Source organism: Patella vulgata, chromosome 2 (genome assembly GCF_932274485.2).
Source record: "Patella vulgata chromosome 2, xgPatVulg1.2, whole genome shotgun sequence".
Lineage (NCBI taxonomy): Eukaryota > Metazoa > Mollusca > Gastropoda > Patellidae > Patella > Patella vulgata.
The window spans coordinates 22,829,213-22,851,454 of NC_065880.2; the positions used below are offsets into that span (position 1 = coordinate 22,829,213).

Below are 22,242 nucleotides of genomic sequence, written 5' to 3' on the forward strand. Positions count from 1 at the left end.
GCCTCCTTTTCACAAAGATGTTTGTGTGTGGGTTTTTACATTTCTGATCATTTGGAATTGAAACAATGAAATACAAGCAAATAACAGCATGCTTAACAATCCGATTCAAATCATATAACAGTTGTTTCTTGTACTTCACTAACATTTTCTTTGAAAACGGAGTTCAAATCACCTGTTCATATTAATTAACCGAATTCTCTGTGCTGTTGTATGTGAATTTCAAAAATCAAATTAATATGGAGGCAGGCCGCCATTAAATTTCACAATCTTCCTTAAAATACTTATGTTCATTTTCGGTCTAGAATCGAAGAAGATGGTTTGAATGGGCCTTTTTGCGAGGTTTTGGAAAAAAAAATATACATGGGTGAGACCCCAGTTGTTGCTCTGTCTGAAATTTTTGACCAAAGTTGGAGCCAGGCAAAACGACTAGAATTAGCATTTAAGTCATTGGGGGAATTATTTCATGATAGATAGTCTGTTCCCATGTCCCCATAAACGGTTCTGGTAGAAAGTTGATTATATTAGAATGCTGTGTAAAGATCAGAAGAAGGAATGTAAACGAAACGAAAGTGTGATCTAATATTAAATTAGATGTCTTATATAAAAAATATACGCATTGTTAATTAATTACTGGCATCACTTAAACGTATTCCAAGTTACCACAGTAACGGAAAAAGACCCATAGTTAAGAGTCATAAATATATTGATTAATTCCATATTTGCTCATTAATTAGTGTTGCGTTCTAGAAACAATATATATATGGAGAATGATTGTTTATTTGATATATCTTCCAGGTAATTAGTTATCGATTGCAATCGGATTATTTACTGGCTGAAAGTGATAGTTTTTGAGGACATTTACTTTGTCGCAGCAAAGCTTAACCATTAAGATGTCTGGCACACCTACACGCATGCGCCATCTAAATGAAGACATTCGTGACATGTTGGGAAGTCAGGTATGACGGATAGCAGGATATATACAGTACACCTGGTTAAGTTAGTTTCATTTAGTTTCGATCTTACGAGAAGCGATGAAGGGATTACAAATGCATTCCCTGGTGAGGCTCTGTTGCCTCTTCATAGCAGGTAAGGTTTTTAGTTTATATATAACTGGTTAACAGACCGAGTAAATAGTTCCTCTCTTTTTTTTATTTCCTTTCATGTATTTATATATTGATATTTCTTTAAACATTCACCAGTAGTATATTGTATACATTTGAATAACTGAATTAAATATGAATATGCGGAGAAAATGTTTTTGCGCGCAATTCCAAATCTACAGCATTTCACGAGGGTGGATATGGATGTTGTAAACGTGATTATTCATGTATTAATTAGAAAAAAACCCAATTAAACCACCTACAGTCCGTGGTTAAGCACAGAGCCCCAGATGAACCAGGGCCCATAATAAACAGGAAGGGGGGGCAATAATTTTAACGATTTTAAACTTGGGAATACATCAAGATTTAAATTCTGACATACCGTTTTTGTTTCTTTTATTGTGCGGTTTAGTATTGTTTTTATTTTAAATTACACCTATATGAGGGCACAATGGTCTTTTCGGTGCTTAGGATCTGGTTACGTTTTAATCCGGCCCCGCCTATGATAATATATTTTCTGTGCATCGAAGGTTTACCAAAATATTAATCATTTTGTTTATGCAATTTAATCTAGCCATATTTAGTACCAAAGTCGAAGCACACCTGATTTTTTTATTTATTTAAACCCATACTAATATTAAGAAAAATGGCTCCATCAACCTATTGTATATGGTTAAATATGCGCATGAATGTATCCGATGAAGTATCAGTTTGAAATTCTATGTATAGTTTTCCTATGTGCAAGATGTTTTGTCGTTTTATTTAATATAGTCACTCGCAATATAGTTTAATTTGTACGTGAGTATAGTATCCGTTTAAAACATTGATATATATATTTGTTATTTGGGCCCTGTTTCTCGAAATCTTAACTAAAGATAAAATCAAATTTTAGTAGATACTTCAATTTTGATTGGCTAAGTACTAAAATCAGTCTAATATTATCCAATCAAATTACTAAAATTTGGATTTTATCTTAGTTAAAATTTCGTGAAACAGGCCCCTGGACTCTCGACTAAAACGTTCCGGGTTCGAATCCCGGACTGGGCAGAGAAGAACCTTCGAGATTTTTCAACCACGACCTTCTCTTGTCAGGAAGGAGTGGTAATTGGGACAGACAAGTTAAAACGCTTCGGGTTCGAATCCCGCATCGCACCGGTAATAACCTTCGGGATTTTTCACATAGTCTCCTCTGGCACTTGTGGGACTGACAAGCTAAATGTTCCTAGTCGTTTGGATGAGACAAAAAACATGTGCATTCGTGCACATAAAAGAACCGTCGACATTGGGAATTCGATGAAGAGTAGGCGGCAATGCCCCTGTCCTGGCAAAAACACCTGTTGCATTACACACACAGCCATAGAATGGGGAAAAATTAAAGAGGGCATAATAAAAGGATATTGATGGTTTTGCTTTACATTTGAGAAGCAATGCTCATTGTTCTGATTCATGTGTTTTGGAATATACTACACACGACTAATTTTGTTTATTTGTTTATAAATATTTGTATTAATCCCTGATGTTAGATGTATATATGTAGTTGTTGCTGAGAAGGAATTTTCGGAAAATTAGTTGTTTCAAACTAAAAAAGTTGCCTCATTAAATAAAGTTATTATAATATAATTAATATACTCTTGAGATGAAGAGCATTAAGTTAGTCATAACTGTACCGAAATAATAATGTATTAATTATGACATTTATGAAAAATGATGATCACATTTATATGTCTAATGTGACATATTACATAAAAAGCAATTAATCTTAAATGTCTTAATATATAACCGGGCAAATAGAGTCTTATCATCCGAAATCAAGTGACGTCGAGAGGTTGGGTCACGTGGCATGGGAAATGCGTATGAACCAGAAGATACATACTTTTCAAAGCTAGTTCCGAATAGTCAAATATAAACTGATATGGAAAGTATTAAGTCGTCCAGGTTAGATGAATATCTGAAATGTGATGTACACATAGCACGGAAAAAGATCTCTAGCCATCTGGCAAAATTCACTATTGTCGGATATAGTGACGAATGTGATTGTTCCAAAATGACAGCATCTTGCATTGTCTTGAAAATCGTGAAATGTTTTCTTCGAGCAAAGGTTACATACAGTATACCTAACTACGTTAGTTGGTAATATTCAAGATGAAGCTTTAAATTGCGTTACAGTTTCTTATGATTTATTACCATACTGAACAGAGTTTTAAGTGTATTTTTATAGCGTCGGAGTTCAGAAAGATGGCCCGGAACCTTCAGTTGACATCAGGCCATTAACTTAAATGATAGTTCGGTCTAATAAAACAGGAATTTTTATTATCGAATCTGCCGCCAGAAGGAAAAATCGAATAAATGCGCACGATTTCAAAGGTTATAATATACCTGGTTTAGTAAAATAAAGTTACTAACGTCCGCATGGATGACTTAAGAGCAATTATTTAAAAATGTACAGCAAACCATATCACGGTGGATGTTTAGGAAATTAGTTTCCCAGAAAATGATTAGCAATAATAATTAGTTAGACTCGGTTACTATGGTGACAGATTAGAGGCTTTGCATTTTGTGAAAATTAGCGGCATCCTTTCTAAAAATAATATACCATGAGACCTGTATGTAGGCATCATAGCTGATATTTCAAGTTAAGGCTAATTTCATTCTGTACCCTATATATTTGAAAGAGAGATAAAGAAATGGGTTTTACATTTCGTCATTTGCACCAACCGGGATAATAATGACGGAACATTAAAGGCGTAGTTTGATAGGAAGATGCTAATTGTAGGGAGGTTCGGGAATTTCCAGAGTCTACAATGTAGGGAGGTTCGGGAATTTCCAGAGTCTACATTTTAGAGGACTGAACTTGAAACCAATTTACCCTTTACCCCTCTAATTATGGTTAGGGTTAGTATTCCCGAAAATACTCATTTATATAAGGCGGCCATTGTGGACTCCGGAAATTTCCGACCCCTCCCCCTGTCCCCACCCCAACCGGTCTACAATTTGCATCTCCCATTATGAAAAGCTATCTAGAAGAGCAAGACTAGCAACGGGGTTAAACAATTCTGGACTCTTATAAAACAGGTTCCGGATTGAATCCTGGAATCAGATGAATGAATGTAAATGATGCGATAGTTTGTACTAAATACCTGGGTATATACATTATAGATCCACACTGTCAGTTTGTGTTAAAAAAAACTTATTGTACCTGTCTATTTTCGGTTTTACATGTTTGTTAATTAAACCGGTTAGACATCCATGAAACAAGCTTTTCTTCTTTAAACATCGCGGTTAGGCTAAATGCATGAATCCACTCCGTCTAGTACAATTGTCCTTTGGGTGCTCATTGTCTTCGTCGTGATAATACATGACGTCAAACACGGAGTGATTTATAACTCAATTAGTATTGTCTATACTTGATGTGGTACGTATAATTATTTGGTTTTCCTCAACGATAGCTAACCTGCATTTTACAAGCATGTCAATATATATGCCATAGTTTTCTTAGATGCCTTAATGTGATGTTTCAGATCGTAAATCAATATGCAGATAGCGATACTGTTTTCGTCAAATTACATTAAAAAGGAAATGTCAAAAGTTTGTCATATCAATGGATTATTGACATGTTATTTATAAATGTCAGTACTAAGTCTGTCAGAAATGACCCCAAAGGCTATCTTATCAATCACAAAATGACCCTATGTCCACTCGCTGACCACTCATCGTTAAAATATGTAAAAATTTACTATAGATCAAAAACTATATATAAACATCTGTATGAAAATAAGTATACACATTTATAGTGATATGGTAAAAGAATAGTTTCTGGTTTGATATACAGATGGGAAATTCTCATAGTTCTGGTTCATTGCACAAATACAATCTTAAAGATCTATGTTAATATTTAAGATGAGATGATTACAGGATAACTATATGCCAGGACTATTCTCCTGAGCAATTGATTGAAAATTGTAAAGATAATTATGTATTTTTCATAACAAACAAGAAAGGTGGGGACCACTAAAGAACTCAAATCGGCACACATTATTTATTTTCATGGTGTATTTTGCGCATTAGAGGCAAATCCGAATGATCATATACATATAGTTTAATCGAAATAATTCGAAAGGCGTAAGTCACGTTATTATATTTCTGAAGAGGGTGTTTAGGGCCATTTTTTATTTTGACAGGAATACAGAAACGTGTAATGATCAGATTTTGATAAGAGAGTATGCATTTAATGAAACAAATGAAGAAAAATATGCGTAATATTAAAATATCCAGAGGTTATAATTTATATTTTAAAACTGGTTTAATGTATGCATAAAGTAGAGCTTCAGGGCCTAATATATCATTTTGTAAATACGCAACTTGTGGGCACGTTGTGATACCATAATTAAGGTGCTACAGTTTCAGAAATAGAAAAGAAGACAATACATTAAATAATTTCCACGAGAATGTTTTAATCTCACAGAACGTGTTTCAAAGGTATTAAGTGATATTAATTGCATAAACATATGAATCGGTGGTAAGCACTATGTTATAGCAGCACTACATGTTAGCCCTTATCATACCGGAAGGCCAATAGACATGTTCCTTATTTAAATTTACAATTATCTTAGTTACCATCTTAGCAACGATGGCCGCGGACAAATGGATTGCCGTTTAGACACCAAAAGATGATTATATACAAGAGATGGCGGCATGAAATCATTGAAAAGTATAGATGGTGAGCCTAAGGTGGCCATAACTTACAATAGGATTGATTGATTCAATGTGCTAATCTCTAAACAGTTTGCTGGTTTTTAAGACTTTATTTTTTAGGGGGGGGGGGGGTCCTTAAGACTATTTAACCCCAAACCATAATACTGATACTGTATTTACACGGAATAATAGTACCCTTCAGAGTAATTTGACAACATAAATCTGCTCTAATTATGTAGGTACAGATTTTACGCGCCATTATAATATAGCCAATCCTACAGATAATCTCTGAAGTAAACTATATAAAAAGAAAATATCTATATCCACGAGCCGTCTTAAATGACAATAAATACGGACCATGTTTCTTTCCTCTAAAAATTTGATACGATATTACACATACCACTATATCCGTGGGAGAGAAAGGCTATTGAAAGGATTCTGTAAAAAAAGCAACCAATTATATCAGCTACCAATTATACACAATTACAAGATGTACAGGAAAGATTGAAAATGATGGATTATTAGTACATATGTACAGGAAAGATTGAAAATGATGGATTATTAGTAAATTTTTTAAAAAAAAGAACAAACAAGGCGGCCCTATATTCCAAGCTATAATATAATTACAAAACGTATATTAAAGTTAAAAAAATTATGTTCATTAAATCCTCTTTAATTTGTGGGCTAAAAGCATACAGTAATAAAAACATTGAATATCACTCACGACATTTTATGAGACACACAAAATATAATATATTCTGTCTTTCCATCAAAAATACCTTGATGCTACGTAACTTACGATGCATGTTAATTTTCAAATTACGAAATATTATAATGTATGCTCACCAAGATTATAATAATAATACACTTGATTGAAAAACAACAAAATGTTCAACAATAGCAGACCATCGTCAGTGAGGGTTTAATTGATCAAACAGAAAACTATTAAGTATGTCATATTCAAAATATTTGACCTGTGTATTCTTTGAATAATAAGCGTACGGGTTCGATGAATGTTGGGGGGGGGGCAGAACTTGATATGCTCGAAAACAATTTCGGGTTACAGACGGCGGTGCCGGTCGTCTGCAAGGGGCGAAGCTTGTTGTGTAGGACCCCACGACTCGAAGAAATTATGACGACCACAAACGCGTTTTCCTGGCGCGAATCATGGTAGTGGGACTAGAGCATTAAGACATTGCATTAACATCTATTGCTATCGTAACGTCTTTAAATAGTAAATAGTCAGACTTTTTATGCTCCTTAACGCCGTCACGTGTAAAAATCAAATAGATATTTAAGTAACTTAATTGTTAAATAGGTATGCCAATAATAATATGTAATATAAAGAAGACGGTGTGTATATGGTTGGTGTAATTCAGTATTTATACATTTGGATCATATAGCCTAACTTAGGTGGCTGACTCGAATTCCAGTCAACCAATCAATCGGTTACAGTCTACGGAGAAAATTTTGGAAATTTAACTGCCACAAACGCGTTTTCCTGCTATTCCAGCAACTTTAATGTGGTCCAATATAGCCTACCTTAGGTGACTTATATGAACCCCAAATCCCAAACAACCAGGCAATCGTCGCGGGGGACCCGCGCTCATCGAGTAAATTTTGAAAATAAGCAACTTCAAAGTTTCCAATCGGTTTGCAACCGAAACCCCTATTTGGATTCCAACCATCCAATCAGACTCTTGCAGCTGCATTCACAAATAATAATCGATGCCTGAAAAATGTCGCACAAAGCAGAGTGGCTCCAGGCAAAATATTTTAATCCATAGTCAATTCAGTACAAATTCGTGGTATTCAATTAAAAGAAAACTAAAATTAGTGTTTTATTAGATTTAAAGCACCTTATTTTGCCAACTAGTTGAAACAATAACATTTGTTTTCACTTTACCCGTCTACCCGAAAAGTCAGATTACCTGACAGTTAATGGGCAGCTGAAAACCCCCCACCCCCTCACCCACCCCTGCCCGGATGCCTATGCTTTGAATGTTGTAGTTTTTTATTCATGTAATTACTGCCATCCTGACATACTATATTAAATGATCGAAGTATTCTGTTGGAATATAGGAAATAGAGTTCATTAATTGACCAGAATTGCTAATTGAGGTTTATTAGTAAGCACCACTTAAATAAACACTTTAGGGGGTGGGGGGAGTTTAGAGAACTTCAAATCGAATGATGCGCCACTGGTGTTGGTTTGTTAAATGGTTATAAAATGATATTAGAAAAATATTTTATGCTAGCTTGTATCGAAACGTGTCATAAGGTTTCTACACGAACCAGATCGTGGACTCATTAGGGACAAACCTATCGTAACACATCGCACGACAGTGGGAACCTTGTGCCCCTTTTCAATCAAGACACACACATGAAATGACATTAAAGCTATCTGATACATTATCATTCTGTGTGACAAAATTACATAATCGTATACTTCGCAAAAGCCCACTGGCTAACGAAACGCATAAACTGCAAAAGGTTTGTGACCTCAATAACTCGGTGCAGTGGGTGGCTGCACTATTTCCTCTGGTTTCATTAATGCCAATAAAAGCAAATGTACGTGGAAGTCAGTTTTATTTAAAGGCTGTTCTACTCTAGTCAGTAATGATCAGATTGAGTAATATAATGTTAACAATTTCTAATTAAATCATTTGCTACACAATAAAATCTTGTGAATATATACCATGTGAAAAATACTCGTGTCTTATCCATCATTCGTCATCAAGGATACCACCATTTGATGAATAACTCACGAATTAAAGTACGTCATAGGTTGTAAACAAATATACGCATCTTGATAGTTTTGAGTCATGAATCACAAAACATTAATCAAAGAGAGAGTCACTGATACAGGTAAATGTCATTGTCTTGAAGTAGATGTCATCAGTATCTAAAAGAAACATGATACGCCCTAATGATGATCCCTGTTTACTACCATGATAAATGAATGTACTAGTTTACCAACGCATGGATTTCCTTTTGATACTCTGATTAATTTGTCTCGGGTATTTTAATTTAAACGCATACCTTTCACATTCTGCATGTCTACACAAATAACATTATAGAATATTTATTCACACTACCGTAACCCCACCCCAAATTCTTGTAATATTGAACTGAATTTCTTCAAAAGCAGATATCCGTAGGTTAGTAAATAATAATGTATTGATGCCAGCCTTTAAAATATCTGTTAAGTTACACTGTATGATTTGCATTTTGATTTCTTCAAGAATTAATACACTGTCAACATATCTTATAAAAGGTTTTGTTAATTAGTTACTTGATATTTTAGAATGGTATATCATGTCATCATTAATAATTAAGGTAAATCAATGATTATAGATTTTAATATCAACAAAGACGGTAAACAGAGGTTGACCTTAGATGTAATCATAGATAGACGGTTCATCTGAATTATATTTCAGTTTATTGAATAGCAGAATAATCCCTCTGAATCGACTTAAATTCCGGTATAAATCATTTATAATATGGGTTGATAATTTGTGACTACCAAATTCAATAAGATTAATATATAATATGTACAATAAAGTGGGTGCATCAAAGTTTGCAAAATCCACGCCAAGTTTAAAATTACCATATATATAGAGGATATTTGTAGTTTTAGAGTGAATAACATATTTTATTTCATCGAGAAGCAAGAAAACTTATATTTTCACGAATGCGTAGCAGGAGTGAAAATATAAACGTTTTCTTGCTTAGAGATGAAATAAATATGTTATTCACGACAAAACGACAAATGTTCTATTTATTTTATGATTTTACAATCATTTTAGGTAAAAACAACTAGCCAGTAGAATAACACTTTTATTTCACTGATAAAACGCGGTATTCCACTACTGATCATAAAATAAAATGTTATATTCTTTTAATATTCGATGATTTTATGAAGTGCTATAGATAGGGATTTATAGGGGTAGAGTTGCTTGCAGTTTCCGGGCTTTTCTTTAGCTGTATTTTGTTCAGAAACGGTCGTTCTCTGGCGAAACACAACATAGCGCGTTGATATATTAACTCGGCAAAAACGCTCATAATATGTAGACATTGATATCGCGATATCCTTCGCCCTTTTGGCCCCTATTCACTTTCATACCATACGGAGTCAAGTCACGCTTTTTCTCCCCTTTTGTTTTTCGACTCCCCGCTTGTACTTGACAATGAGTAGGATCGCCTGTCCAACATCTTGGGTTTTCTCTGGGTCCTCGGGTTTCCCATCACTGCTAAAGACCTATGTGCATGTGAATTATTGAGAGAGAGAGAGAGAGAAAGAGAGAGAGAGAGACTTTAGAAGCTGATTTACATGTATGTGACATGGCTCTTACTGTTTCTTTTATGATGTCATTTTCAAGTTCGGCTGAGTCTGCGTAATTTAAAGATACATTATGTAAGATTTAGATAAAAAAAAACTGGAGTTCTTGCTTTAATAGTTGAAAAATTGGAAGGGGGGGGGGAATTTTGCTCACTTGATTCGAATTACTTAATTATGACGGTAGATTGTTTATTATCTTAGAAACGGTACTTGGTAATCGAGGCTATTTTATCGTTAAAGTAGCCGAGTCTCTCAGTCAATATCATCCAAAGTCTTCGACATTGAAAACACGAATTATTACAATTTAAATCAACATTGATGTTGTGGTCTTGCCGAGAATAGATGGGCTTCTGGTATCCAATATTTAAGACAAAATAAACATTTTACCATTGGTACACGAATCGTATACTATAATGCGTTTCACCCGAATTTGTAACAAGGGTCTCGAAGAACGAAGCTAGACATATTCACATATTCCACGAATCATGTCAAACGGTGACGCCATGTCCTTATCTGACGACCATGCGCAATAAATACTATCGGTGTAGACTGGAATAACGTATGTAGACTGGAATAACCAGACGCTAGAGATTGCCATTCAATTGAAACTTCTGGCGTATTTCGCCGAACATAACTGATTTGAAATTAGAGAAAAAACGGAAACGTTTGAATGTAAATCAGTTTATATACATTCATATTACATTATTGTATGCGTTGCGACCCATTTGTGACAATTTCTAGGTCTCAAATATTAGCGATTTAGCTCCTTTTTAAATCCCAGCCATCCAGTATTTTAATGAGTTGATTATAAGCTTGTCATGTCAATATTTGTCTAAATAATAGTTTATATAGCATTGGAAGCCAAAATAAAGACCCGCAATAGGCCTAATTTAACGCCTAATGCATCTGTAAGTTTAAAATTCGGTATTAGTCCACTAAAAATATTATACATTCCGAAACATACATTAGTTGGTCAAATTATGGTATCAAGTGTGGTGTCTAAAAATAAACATCAATAAAATACTTTTAACTACAATAAGTAATCCTAATCCCGTATGTTATATATGTATACTATTAAGTTAAATATTTGTTTTATATAACTGCCTAGTATACTTTCTACATTACCTTGAACATGTGTGGCGGTTTTAATTACTTGACAGTTGACAAATTACATTAATTGGTGGAGATCTGCGTGCTTAATTATCGCGTTATGTAAATAATTTTCTGTTGGGCATGTTATTAATGTTTTTAACTTAATTAAATATGAAAATACAGACCTACTTTTATATAGGTCAGTATTTATACGTTGTGCTATTATCGCGAGTTGAAAAGTTCAGATATCTAGGCGCTAAAATATCAACCTTCTCACGGCATATGTACTATGTACTCAGATTGGTTATTTAATATATAATTAAGAAAACAAAATCAAAATGCTAACACTAGATAATAGCCCTGCTTGAATTCAATCCGAATGAAACAGGTCAACGCATAAATTTCACGGACAACCAAATGGCGGCGGGCTTATTACATAGCGAAACGGCATGGATCGATGAAATTTCAATTCCTCATACTCTTATGTATACTGAACGGAACTGAACCATTGACTGATATTCCTATTAGAAAATCATCTTTTACAATATTTTATATTTTAGTTTGCAAGTAATTCGTAAAGTGCAGAATTGCGCATCGTGACTTTAATATTTATTTATCACTTAATAATACATTCTACAGTAGATATCGCTTGTGTGATAAATTTTATAATCTACTCCTATATCTCCTTAGGAGATATCGCTTTACGTGAATTTGATTGGTCAATCAAAAAGGGACTACTTTTTTTATTTTCAAAGAACAGTTCATTTTTTTATTTTCAAAGAACAGTTCATTTTTTATTAAAAATAACATCTTTCTAATTAAAAAGGAACTATTTTTATTCAATTGACTTTCATGGAAACACTGGGTCAATATGGTTGAATTGCTGTCAAAAAATTATGTATCCCTACGCCGTAATGTAATCAGGTTCAGTAAAAGTGAAATCTATAGCAAAGAATTATATTTATTTATTTGTGCATGTAAGAAAGGATTGAGTGATAAATAAAATCTCTTACTCGTCTTTTTTATATCAAAAAATACCAGCACTCGTCGATAAAGTAAGAAAAAAAACTCGAAAGAGTCTCGGCTTTTTTTTTACTTCATCGATTTGTGTTGATATTTTTTTGAAAGTCTCGTTCTTTTACTTTATCGACTTGTGTTTTTGATATAAAAAAAACTTGTAGGAGATTCTTTATATATTCTAAATGAGCGATATTAATACGCTAATGGAACATATTAACTTACGGCTCCCACCTTCAACACTAAATTATTCATTAAAGTTACTGATTGTTGCTAATTCTCATGTATCATATTTTTGTAAAAAATGAACAGAATTAAATCAATTTTAGAGTCTGAAGTCCTTTTAGAGGTTCAACCACCAGTGATTTTATTTACATTATAAATTTTACACAGACACTGGACTGTAGTATGGTCTATGTGTTCTCCAATCTCAAAAACAAAAGAAAAGGGTGGGCCATAATTGTCATTATTATGTTGAAGCTCAGAAAACAGAACTTTATTATCTTCAATTCATCATCACGATTTTCATTATAAATACTTGAAGATATTTAGCAATGGCGGAAGCCTGGATAAAGAAATGAAATCAGGATTAAGATCCTACCTTTCTGCGCGAACAGCAATCTTCATCATCGAATTCAGGTGGGTTTCTTTTACGAATCCCGACCGAACGACTAGAAGCCCTTTCTTTAACAGTTTCTCCGTCCTGCACCAAACATATGGTGAAACCTATCTGGGAAATTTACAGCAACCTCTCGGTCAAAACAGATCCATATAGTGTCTACCATAGAAAGAAATTTCAAATTTAATTCACTGCATCGCATTCTCAGTTGTTTTATTAATACTTTCCGGCAAATATATATATTTAATATTTGTTCCATGTCATCGCACTTGAGATTTGAACATTTGTTTCAAGGCCATTAATAATCTACGATATACTTGTTTCATTGATACCACGATATATAATTTTAAAATGTCTTTGTTTTTGTTTTCTTTGACAGCCGTTTATTTGGTGTCTGCCCAGCCTCCTGTACCAACATTAATAAGTGAAAAACCAATAGCAGGTGGGTCGGGATCAGCAATGGGTCAAGGATCATATATGCAAGCATTTAGAAAGTTTTTGAACCAGTTATTAAATGACTACAAACAGAAATTAGAAACTGGTGAGTAAGGATCTTAGTGTGTGCTGTTTCATTTGAAATGGGGAGAAACCATACTTTTTCATCAGGACACAGATCACCAAATATTTCTACGCCGTCACCCACGAATGTAGGACCAAAGCTATTTTTAGTCTTTCTTTCCCTTTCCCTTTTTCCCCTTTTTGCATGGCGGTTTTGTTGACTTTTTAGTGTAGAATGGAAGAAAGGGGTTTGAAAATACATTTTCTGTCAGGCTTTGGTGAATATTCATGATTTTGATGCGGAAGGTTACAACAGTTGAGAGGTTGGTTAGGTTGAAATGTGGGGCCGAAAATTGCATGTTTACTTGTCTGTACTTCCAGCTTGTGTATCTCAAGTTTTTCATGGTGAACCTCATACATGCTTTTGCGCAAGAGTTTGCCACATGTTGCTCCGTCGAGAATTAACATTAAAGTCAATGGGGAAATCTTTAGTGATCTGTGGCCATCATATTTCAAACCGTGCATCAATATCCTGTCTAAATTTCTTGATATGCAATGAGCATGAAAGATAAGGATTTATTTACACTTGCAATGGATGGTGCGAAACAATGCCGCCTGTAGTAGAAAGCGATCAATCCAACCAAAATTATGGAGAAGGTTATAGCCGGTCAAATGATAAATATATGGTGATCTGGGGTCTGTACATATTCAATGATCTTTTTGATAATCAATAAATTTTGTTTATCTTTTGTATAGGGCTACAAGCTTTGTTACCGGTACAGGTAGCTAACAGTCCTTGTTTGTCTACCACCGAAAAAAGGAAAGAGTTTTTTGAAGATTTGAGAGAGTATTTTGGTTTATCTTCTGGTGAAGATGAAGATGACGAGGATGAATCAACCACCAAGAAACCCGAAGAAGATATGGATTCCGATGATGATTTAGAAAAGTTCACGGTTCGTTTGTTATTTTATGAAAATTCATTAGACGTAAACGTATCATTTGTTGAGAAACAATCCTGTAGAGTTGAAACACCACATGAATTAGAAAATTAATAGTCCTAGAAGTTTATTTCCATTCAATTTCTTACAAAAGTATGTCGTTTTCTTGACTACAATTTCTTTGCAAAAATCGTTAGGATTGTATTATCCGACGTGGTTTCCCCTTGTCAGTGGTGCAGGATGGAGGGCCTGACAAAGACAGCTGTCTAGTCATTTGGATGGGACGAAAAACCGAGGTCCCGTGTATACATTGATGTGCACGTAAATGATTTCCCTCTTAGCACACTGTATGATGAATGTCCGTCTTCATTAGCCCAGTCGGAGCAGAACAGTGGGATGTTAAACCCCATTTCATTTCATTTTCATTCCATTTCGTTAGGATTGTATAAAGCAGGCCATTACTCGGATATGCTTAATTACACAATAATAACAGCCTCTATATTCAATTGTACATTATTTGAAATATATGTGAACTATCTAACTTAGCGTGTATCTTTAAAACGAATCACTTTAACCAGGTGTCCAAGATTTGTTACACAGCGTTTCTCATACCTTGCTATTAAAATATGACTTCATCATCGATTATGAACATGGCTATCCATCAATATGACATAGAATCAATCAAATGCTTCATAAGCCGCTAGTGGGTACGTCAATACGGCTTAAGATATGGCGGAATGCTACGTGCGAATTAATACCGTGGCCAAGACTGGTCTGGAATGTTAACAATCTTAGATTACGCTATTGTTAATACAAAAACGTTCATGTTTGTAATCTATTACATGAATTCGATCACAAACACATCTGATCTGTTTGCTGTACAAATGACTGGCTGCCATTGCGGACGGATCTTGTTATAAAATTACCCCACCCCTCGTACTCACAAAAACACCTGAATTGAGAAATGAAAGACGATGATATTCTACAAATTTCCAATTCTAATCGGAACCTATTTAATTATGTCCTGCAAGTCCATTAAGTTTATATCGATTCAATCTGATTAAAATACAGATCTTTTTATACTTTCGATGGTCTCCACTACATGAAGTGTAGTGGGAGGTCAGTCAGGGGTCATTCGAGCGGCTTTTGACCCTATGGAGTCAGACAATTGATTAATTAATCAGAGTTGATGTTTCAAGTGGATATTTATAAATACAACTTTTGCCTTGTCTCCGCTGCGAATGTCTACCCACAATTCCGTGCACCGCACTCCAAAAACTCATTATAACAGGTAATTTCATTGGCTAATCCCTCACATCAACCAGAACGCAGATTATATAACAACTCTTCCAGATCCCAGTGTAGTGAAGGCAAATAAAACGAACTATAAAAAGCGAAAGGAAATTTGATCTGAGTTTTATTATCATATTATATGGTCACAGAATGCATTACTTATCGTATATTTCATCTTTTTTCTTCTCTAGGATTCCACCCTGTCGTGTATTAAAGATATGTTAGGTGCAGACATAGTTGCAAAAATGTGCAAACAAATATCTAAAAATCCAGCCAGCATCAAGAACTTCAAGAAACTTCTTGCTGCAGGTTTTAATTGTATACAACATTTACGTGATGATGGTGATGATGTACGTTGATCTTACATAACTTTTTTTTCGGGCGAAAAGTCGAATGATTTGCATAATCTACGAAAACTGGCATATATTGTTTTTTTTTTCACTAGCGTAGTAAGGAGGGATGACATTGGAAAAGGGGTTATTTTCTGTCGGGACAGTAGAAGGATACAAGGCGCCTGCCATAATTCTAATTTTCCACGAAAGCACTACTTACTGGCGGAAAGAGTGTTGATGGGTATTGCGGGGAGGGGGAGTCAAGGACGTCCCCGTTGGAACAAACTCTAGATACCCTACTTCTTTATTTCTATATGGAATGTACAGAACGAGGGTTTCTCCTCGGAAAGTGACTTTTATTGGGCATACTCTTATTGGAATTCCTACTACTTTTTATATTGAGCACGGCAATGTGTACACGACTTGATCAAGATTTGTTCTTTCCATCCTAACGACTACAAACATTTTCTTTGTCAACTCGGGAGACGCCACGCAGACAATTGTGGCAGACCAAATCTAAGGGCTATGTTAACAATAACGAAACGCCATCTAGAAAGCTGAAACAAACAAATACTTAAACGATGCGGTTTAATGTAAGTCTTGTGTGCAGAGAACCGAGCCAAATCGAGTACCTGGACAAATCGGGCTTGGTAAATGATTATGGCTCTTCTGTGTCCACGACGAGACGTTCTTACGGACAGTCCCGGCCCCTAAACACCCTTTTAAAGCAGGTAATATTTAAATAAATTTTTCGGTGGAAGACAAAGCGCAACACATCTCCGTAGTCACGATTTTATAAGAAATAAAAGAGTTGTAAGTGGCATTTTCATCTTGTGTATTTTATTGTACATTTAGTTGGACCTTGACGATGCACAGCAAGATGCTTTCCTCGATAAACTTCTTGAGAAAGATGTTGAAGATTGGACTGATGATGACTTAGGGGAAGCTTTGATAGGAGCCCCGGATCTGATAGACGATGATATAATTGAGGATCTTCAAGATTCTGTTTTTAACAACAAGTGAGTTTATTCTTTACCATGGTGATAGACATCAAATTTTATCAATTACAAATTGAAGTGTTTGATTAATGCATGTTGTAATGTAGTAAAACGTTTATTCATTACATTGCATATAACATCATAATGACATAAATAAACGTACAACTCCAGCTAAGGGACGACCATGCAATGCAACTATGTGCCCACAATTCTCAATTTCAAATAATTGAGCCGTCTTTATCATTTATGAACCAAATGATATCAAATGTATGACACTATTCAATGTCACTACAATATTACTATTAGCCTGAAGTTAGGCACTGGGTCACCAACCAGGAAGTTCGGGGTTTTCCAGCGTGGCTTCTAGTTGTTCGGGTAGGACAGAAAACGAGATTGACTGTACACGTTGACCTTCATTATCCCGATTGGTGCAGAAAAGTAGGACGTTAAGCCCTATTCCATTCATTCATTCATTCACTTGATTATTATTTAAATGAGTTTTACATTATATTTTATATGACTTTTGCATTATACGTTAGTTAGTTTTGCATTATACGTTAATGAGTTTTGCATTATACGTTAATGAGTTTTGCATTATACGTTAATGGAATTTACAATATATTTTAAATGATTATACATGATACTTTTAACTAGCTTAATGTTTATCCTGTGCTTTATTATGCATTTATATATTTTGTATTAAAAACAATGAAACTATTTAGTCAATAGTCATAATATTAACACGACCTGACTTATAGCCGTTTTATAGAAATAAATATGTACATGTATACCCAATCGAAACAGATTTAATTATAGAATATATTTTTGAATTCTGGAACATTTTTATCAAATATGTTCTACTGTTTTTATCAAGTCTTATGTTCAATTATTGACGCTATAAATACGTTAAGAATTTTAACCTTTAGTTATACACAAAGAGGAATTAGAACTTTAAAGCTCTGCCGATTGATACGAACCCATTGTTATAGTGGGAATGTTTAAATTGGATTGCTTGCAAAATCTGACCATCCATTGCGGGGATATATCTGTTTTAGGATTTCGTATACTAGTCCTACTCATTTTAATCGTTAGAGGTTTTCAAATGTTCGGTACTCTCACTAACAATGCCTTGATCTAATTTTCCGGTTAATATAATTTTAATTAGCTGAGTCTAATGATATTTTGAATATGCTATTATATTTTAAATATATTACATTTATTTTCTTGTTGAGGGGTATAATGCCGCAAATTAGTCGTAACATAGAATATTTTCCTACTATATGACCATGCACCGATGCAATATTGACAACACAAAATTGATTTTATAAACTCCACTCTTAGATTGAAACATAGAAAGTACTCATAACATGGGAACAATGCTTTACGATTATATCACTCTGGAACGATTCAACGTCAATGATGGAAAATTGACCCAACTAAAACAATTTAAAGATATCACCTCAGCTTATATTGATTTCTTATGTTCCTTTAATTTATATTTTTTCTAACCTTGCTCTCGTGCCTTTATTATTTAAGCATTTGTTTACCAGGGTCGGGTTTAGTTCCATCCCAGTGTTCGTCGGTGTAAGTATAAATTTGTAGGCGTTGGTCTCGGAATGCCATCTATGAATGATTAAGATCTTCTTATTCGTGTGTCCTTCCTTTTTAAAACTTTACTAGATCTTTAATAAGCATTGAACATAAGGCGATACATCTTATACGATCCAATGAACTATGTGTAAATAGTATAATAAGCATATGTTTCCTCCTTATAGATTAAAGGGTATAAATCATTTCCTTTTGTCTGTGGTGGTTGGTATTGTTTTGTTGGGCACATTATTTTGGTAATGCTTTTTTGGAAATGATGTCTTGTTATTTAGAGATAATAAGCTTAGCCTGCCTCGTATATGACACCAATAATAGTGTTATATTTTTGTTATAAAACTGCAATTTCCCTAAAAATGTCTTGGTGTTTGGTTTGGTTTTATTTGGCACTTTCTCCTCGTTTATCAAGGCACGCCCTACCTCCACCAATAGAGATAATAATGAGTTTTATTTAGGACAAGAGCCCAGATTGTCCGAAGGGTTCTGCCAAACTTCAGAAATTACTTGTTTTATTGAATCTGAGCTGTAAGCATCAAACCTCTCCAAAAGCATCTTCACCTGCACCCGCTGACAGGCCTAGTTTCATTGCCTGGCAACCTATGTGTGTAATGTGTTTGAAGTTATTGTTGTTGCTCTCTCTCTCAGCACATTTTTTATTTGTTGTGTTTTTATATTTTATACATTAACCAGACTAATTTAAGGGGGGGGGGGGTGGTCGCCAACTCAATATCATCCACCGTCTTCGACATTGCAAACTTACTGGTCAATTTAAATCAACATTGATGTTGTTATCTTACCGCGAAAAGATGGGTTTCTGATATCCAATATTTAAGACAAACTGAAAATTTTAAAACTGCTCACGAATCGCGTGCCAGAATGATTTCGAGCGCCATTTGTAATGACGCGACGCAATGAACGAGGCTAAACATATCACACAGGGGAATATCTGTGTAGACTGGAATAACCAGATGCCAAAGACTGCCATTCAGTTTGAACTCTTAGGGTATTTCCCGATTAGAAATTACATTAAAAACAGAAATAATTGAATGTTAATCAGTTTATATGCATTCGCATTACATTATTAATGTGTTTCGACCCATTTGTGTCCATTTCTAGTTGCCAAAGATTAGGGATTTAGCTCCTTTAAATATAACTTCTATAGATATTAATCATTTTACCAGAATTAACTACATTAATATATAATAATCCTTGCAATATAACCCATTGTGTAAAATGGCTTTACCTAACGCCTGCTTCACATTTAAGTTACACAAAGTTCTTACCGTATCTATACTCTGTTTTGAGAGTTAGTGGGTGGATATTTTATATGTATATTTATACATTTCAGTTTAGATAAACTAGTTAATCTTGCGAAGAAAGGTAAAGGAAGTCCGAATTTAGCTATTGCCTTACGAGACCGAATAAAAAAACGAAAAGCACCAAGTCAGCTAACTGCTGCTGATATTAATCAATTAGGAGGAGGTATTCGATTTTTAGATGTAGATGATCTTGATGAAATAGATGATGATGAAGTAAGTTTTACCATCAACAATATTTTTAAGGAAATATTTTAAGGATGTTCTGCGGTTCCAGATCCCCACTGTGTCTTTATTATCTTACAAAGCAGTTGGCCATTATTTCAATAGTCTCCCACTACTAACTATGCTGGAAAACATTGCCCAGTGACATGGAGTTGGGACAGAAATAAAATGGGGTTTAACGTCTTACTGTTCTGCTCCTCTACCGGGCTAATGAAGACGGGCATACGCCATACAGTGTGCTATGAGTGAAATTTTGCCCGGGCAGCCGCACTATCGCCTACTCTTATATCGAATTCTAACTGCCAAGGGATCTTTTACGTGCATTCTAATGTTTACACGGGACCTCGGTTTTTCGTCTCATCCGAAGGACTAGACAGCTGTCCTTGTCAGGGGAAACCACGTCGGAAAATCTGGATGAACTTTCTCGGTCAATGCAGGGATCGAACACCCGACCTCCAGGCTAGCGAGCCAGCGCCTTACCCACCTAGCCACCGTGGCTCCCTAGAGTTGGGCCAGATGTTCAAACTACGTTCCGTTGAAACATAATAGATGTCGATATAGAAACATTTTATGACATAATATAGCCTTTAAGAAGAATAATGCATTTGGTGTAAAACCCATTTGGCTTCGTGGTTGGGTGATTTAGAGTCTTCAAGATTGATGAGACGATACGTAGTGTCTTCATCTGGCATTCCGTATACACTAATCCATGTTGTGTCCCGAAGCGCACGTAACTATTCCAAACTGTACGTTCAATAGAATTGAATTGCAAAAATGTTCGATGCACTATGATGTGTCCTGAAGCGCTCGTAACTATTCCAAATCGTACGTTCAATATAATAAAATTGCAAAAATGTTCGTATGCAAGTCTTTTGTCCCACTATTCTGCACCTGTCTGGAAAATGAAGACGTAAAATGCTGAGAGAAATCGTGTCCGGTCAGGGCGGTTCTTCATCGCATTCCAGTGTTGTGTGAAGCTGACCTCGGTGTTTAGTCCTATTAGAAAGCCTAAACCAGACGGGAATGTCCCCAGTAGTAACATTGTGATCGAATGTCACTGTGGCTGACACTCCGCAACAAACGTATACGCTATGCCAAGTTGATTTCATATATCCGGTAGACTTGCCATCAATTTTAGACTAGCTCAAAGAAGTTCAGTGCCAGGAATTTCATTTATGTATTTTGTTTGTAGATTTTGATTGGGGGCTGTTCGGTTAGATTGTTGTATTTAATATAGTTTGTAACCAAAAATAGAAATGGTCAATACCTGGTTTTCGAATGAAAATAATGGTCCTCTGAATCAAAAGACCTCTGATAATTTAAACGGTACCAAATGAGCAATAACATATTATAAGTTCTAAACAGTCAGTGTTTATCACCATAATATTTATTTTAGCTTGATGACGCCGACCTCGACTTCGACGACCTTGATGACGATGAACCATTAGGATTAGCCATTGGAAGAAAATTAAAGAAAAAAAATAACCAACCCAATATGGTGAATGCAACGACTCTTAGAAGGTGGGAATTCAATTTACTATAATTAAATCAGACTAAGGTTATATATATTACTTATAATTAGGAACCTTTATAATCTTGCTGAAAATTTTAGTTCCGTGTAGTGCACATTTGAATAGATAGGTCTTTACAGGTAAGTTTGTTATAGTATATTCTAACAAATAGTTATTTACTGTTGATTTTATTTTAGAATATTTAAATTCATCAAAAGTGACCGCGGATACTTAGCTGGCCTTAACGCAGAAGCTTTAGAAGATGCTCTAGATGACATTAATGATGATGATTTAGATGATGATGAGGCCAGTTTGGTGTGCAAAAAAATCAGGGAATCTGACGCGTTTGATGATCCTTCTACAATCACTGGAGAACAAATTCGAAGATTGGGCAATGTCCTAAAGGGTTGTGGCGAAGACTTCTTTGTAGATCTTCCACCTCAAGCTTTGAAAGGAGCTCTAAGTAGGATTAAAGATATTGATTTTGACCCATCCGAGGTAAGACTATCAAAAGATAATCGGGCAATATTTAGTATACTAATAATTTTTTGAAAACATGGAAGTTGTCTAATAATGGCTTAAAGACAAATAAAAAGAAATTTAATCTATTAAAAACGAAGTGAAACGTGATCCGCTATGTAATCAGATTAGCCAATCACTAAAC

The 22,242-nt window shown here is 34.8% G+C and overlaps 1 protein-coding gene across 1 annotated transcript in view; it reads left to right on the forward strand.

Annotated features, from left to right (window-relative positions):
* The first annotated feature begins 975 nt into the window (after positions 1-975).
* Positions 976-22,242, forward strand: part of LOC126810212 (uncharacterized) — a 34,202-nt gene continuing 12,935 nt past the window's right edge. Inside the window, exons 1-8 of the mRNA XM_050535179.2 lie at positions 976-1,086; positions 13,242-13,403; positions 14,117-14,313; positions 15,783-15,941; positions 16,779-16,942; positions 19,875-20,058; positions 21,464-21,588; positions 21,776-22,076. Coding sequence (XP_050391136.1) covers positions 1,032-1,086; positions 13,242-13,403; positions 14,117-14,313; positions 15,783-15,941; positions 16,779-16,942; positions 19,875-20,058; positions 21,464-21,588; positions 21,776-22,076 — 1,347 coding nt within the window. The 5' untranslated portion in view covers positions 976-1,031. The remainder of the gene's footprint in view (positions 1,087-13,241; positions 13,404-14,116; positions 14,314-15,782; positions 15,942-16,778; positions 16,943-19,874; positions 20,059-21,463; positions 21,589-21,775; positions 22,077-22,242) is intronic.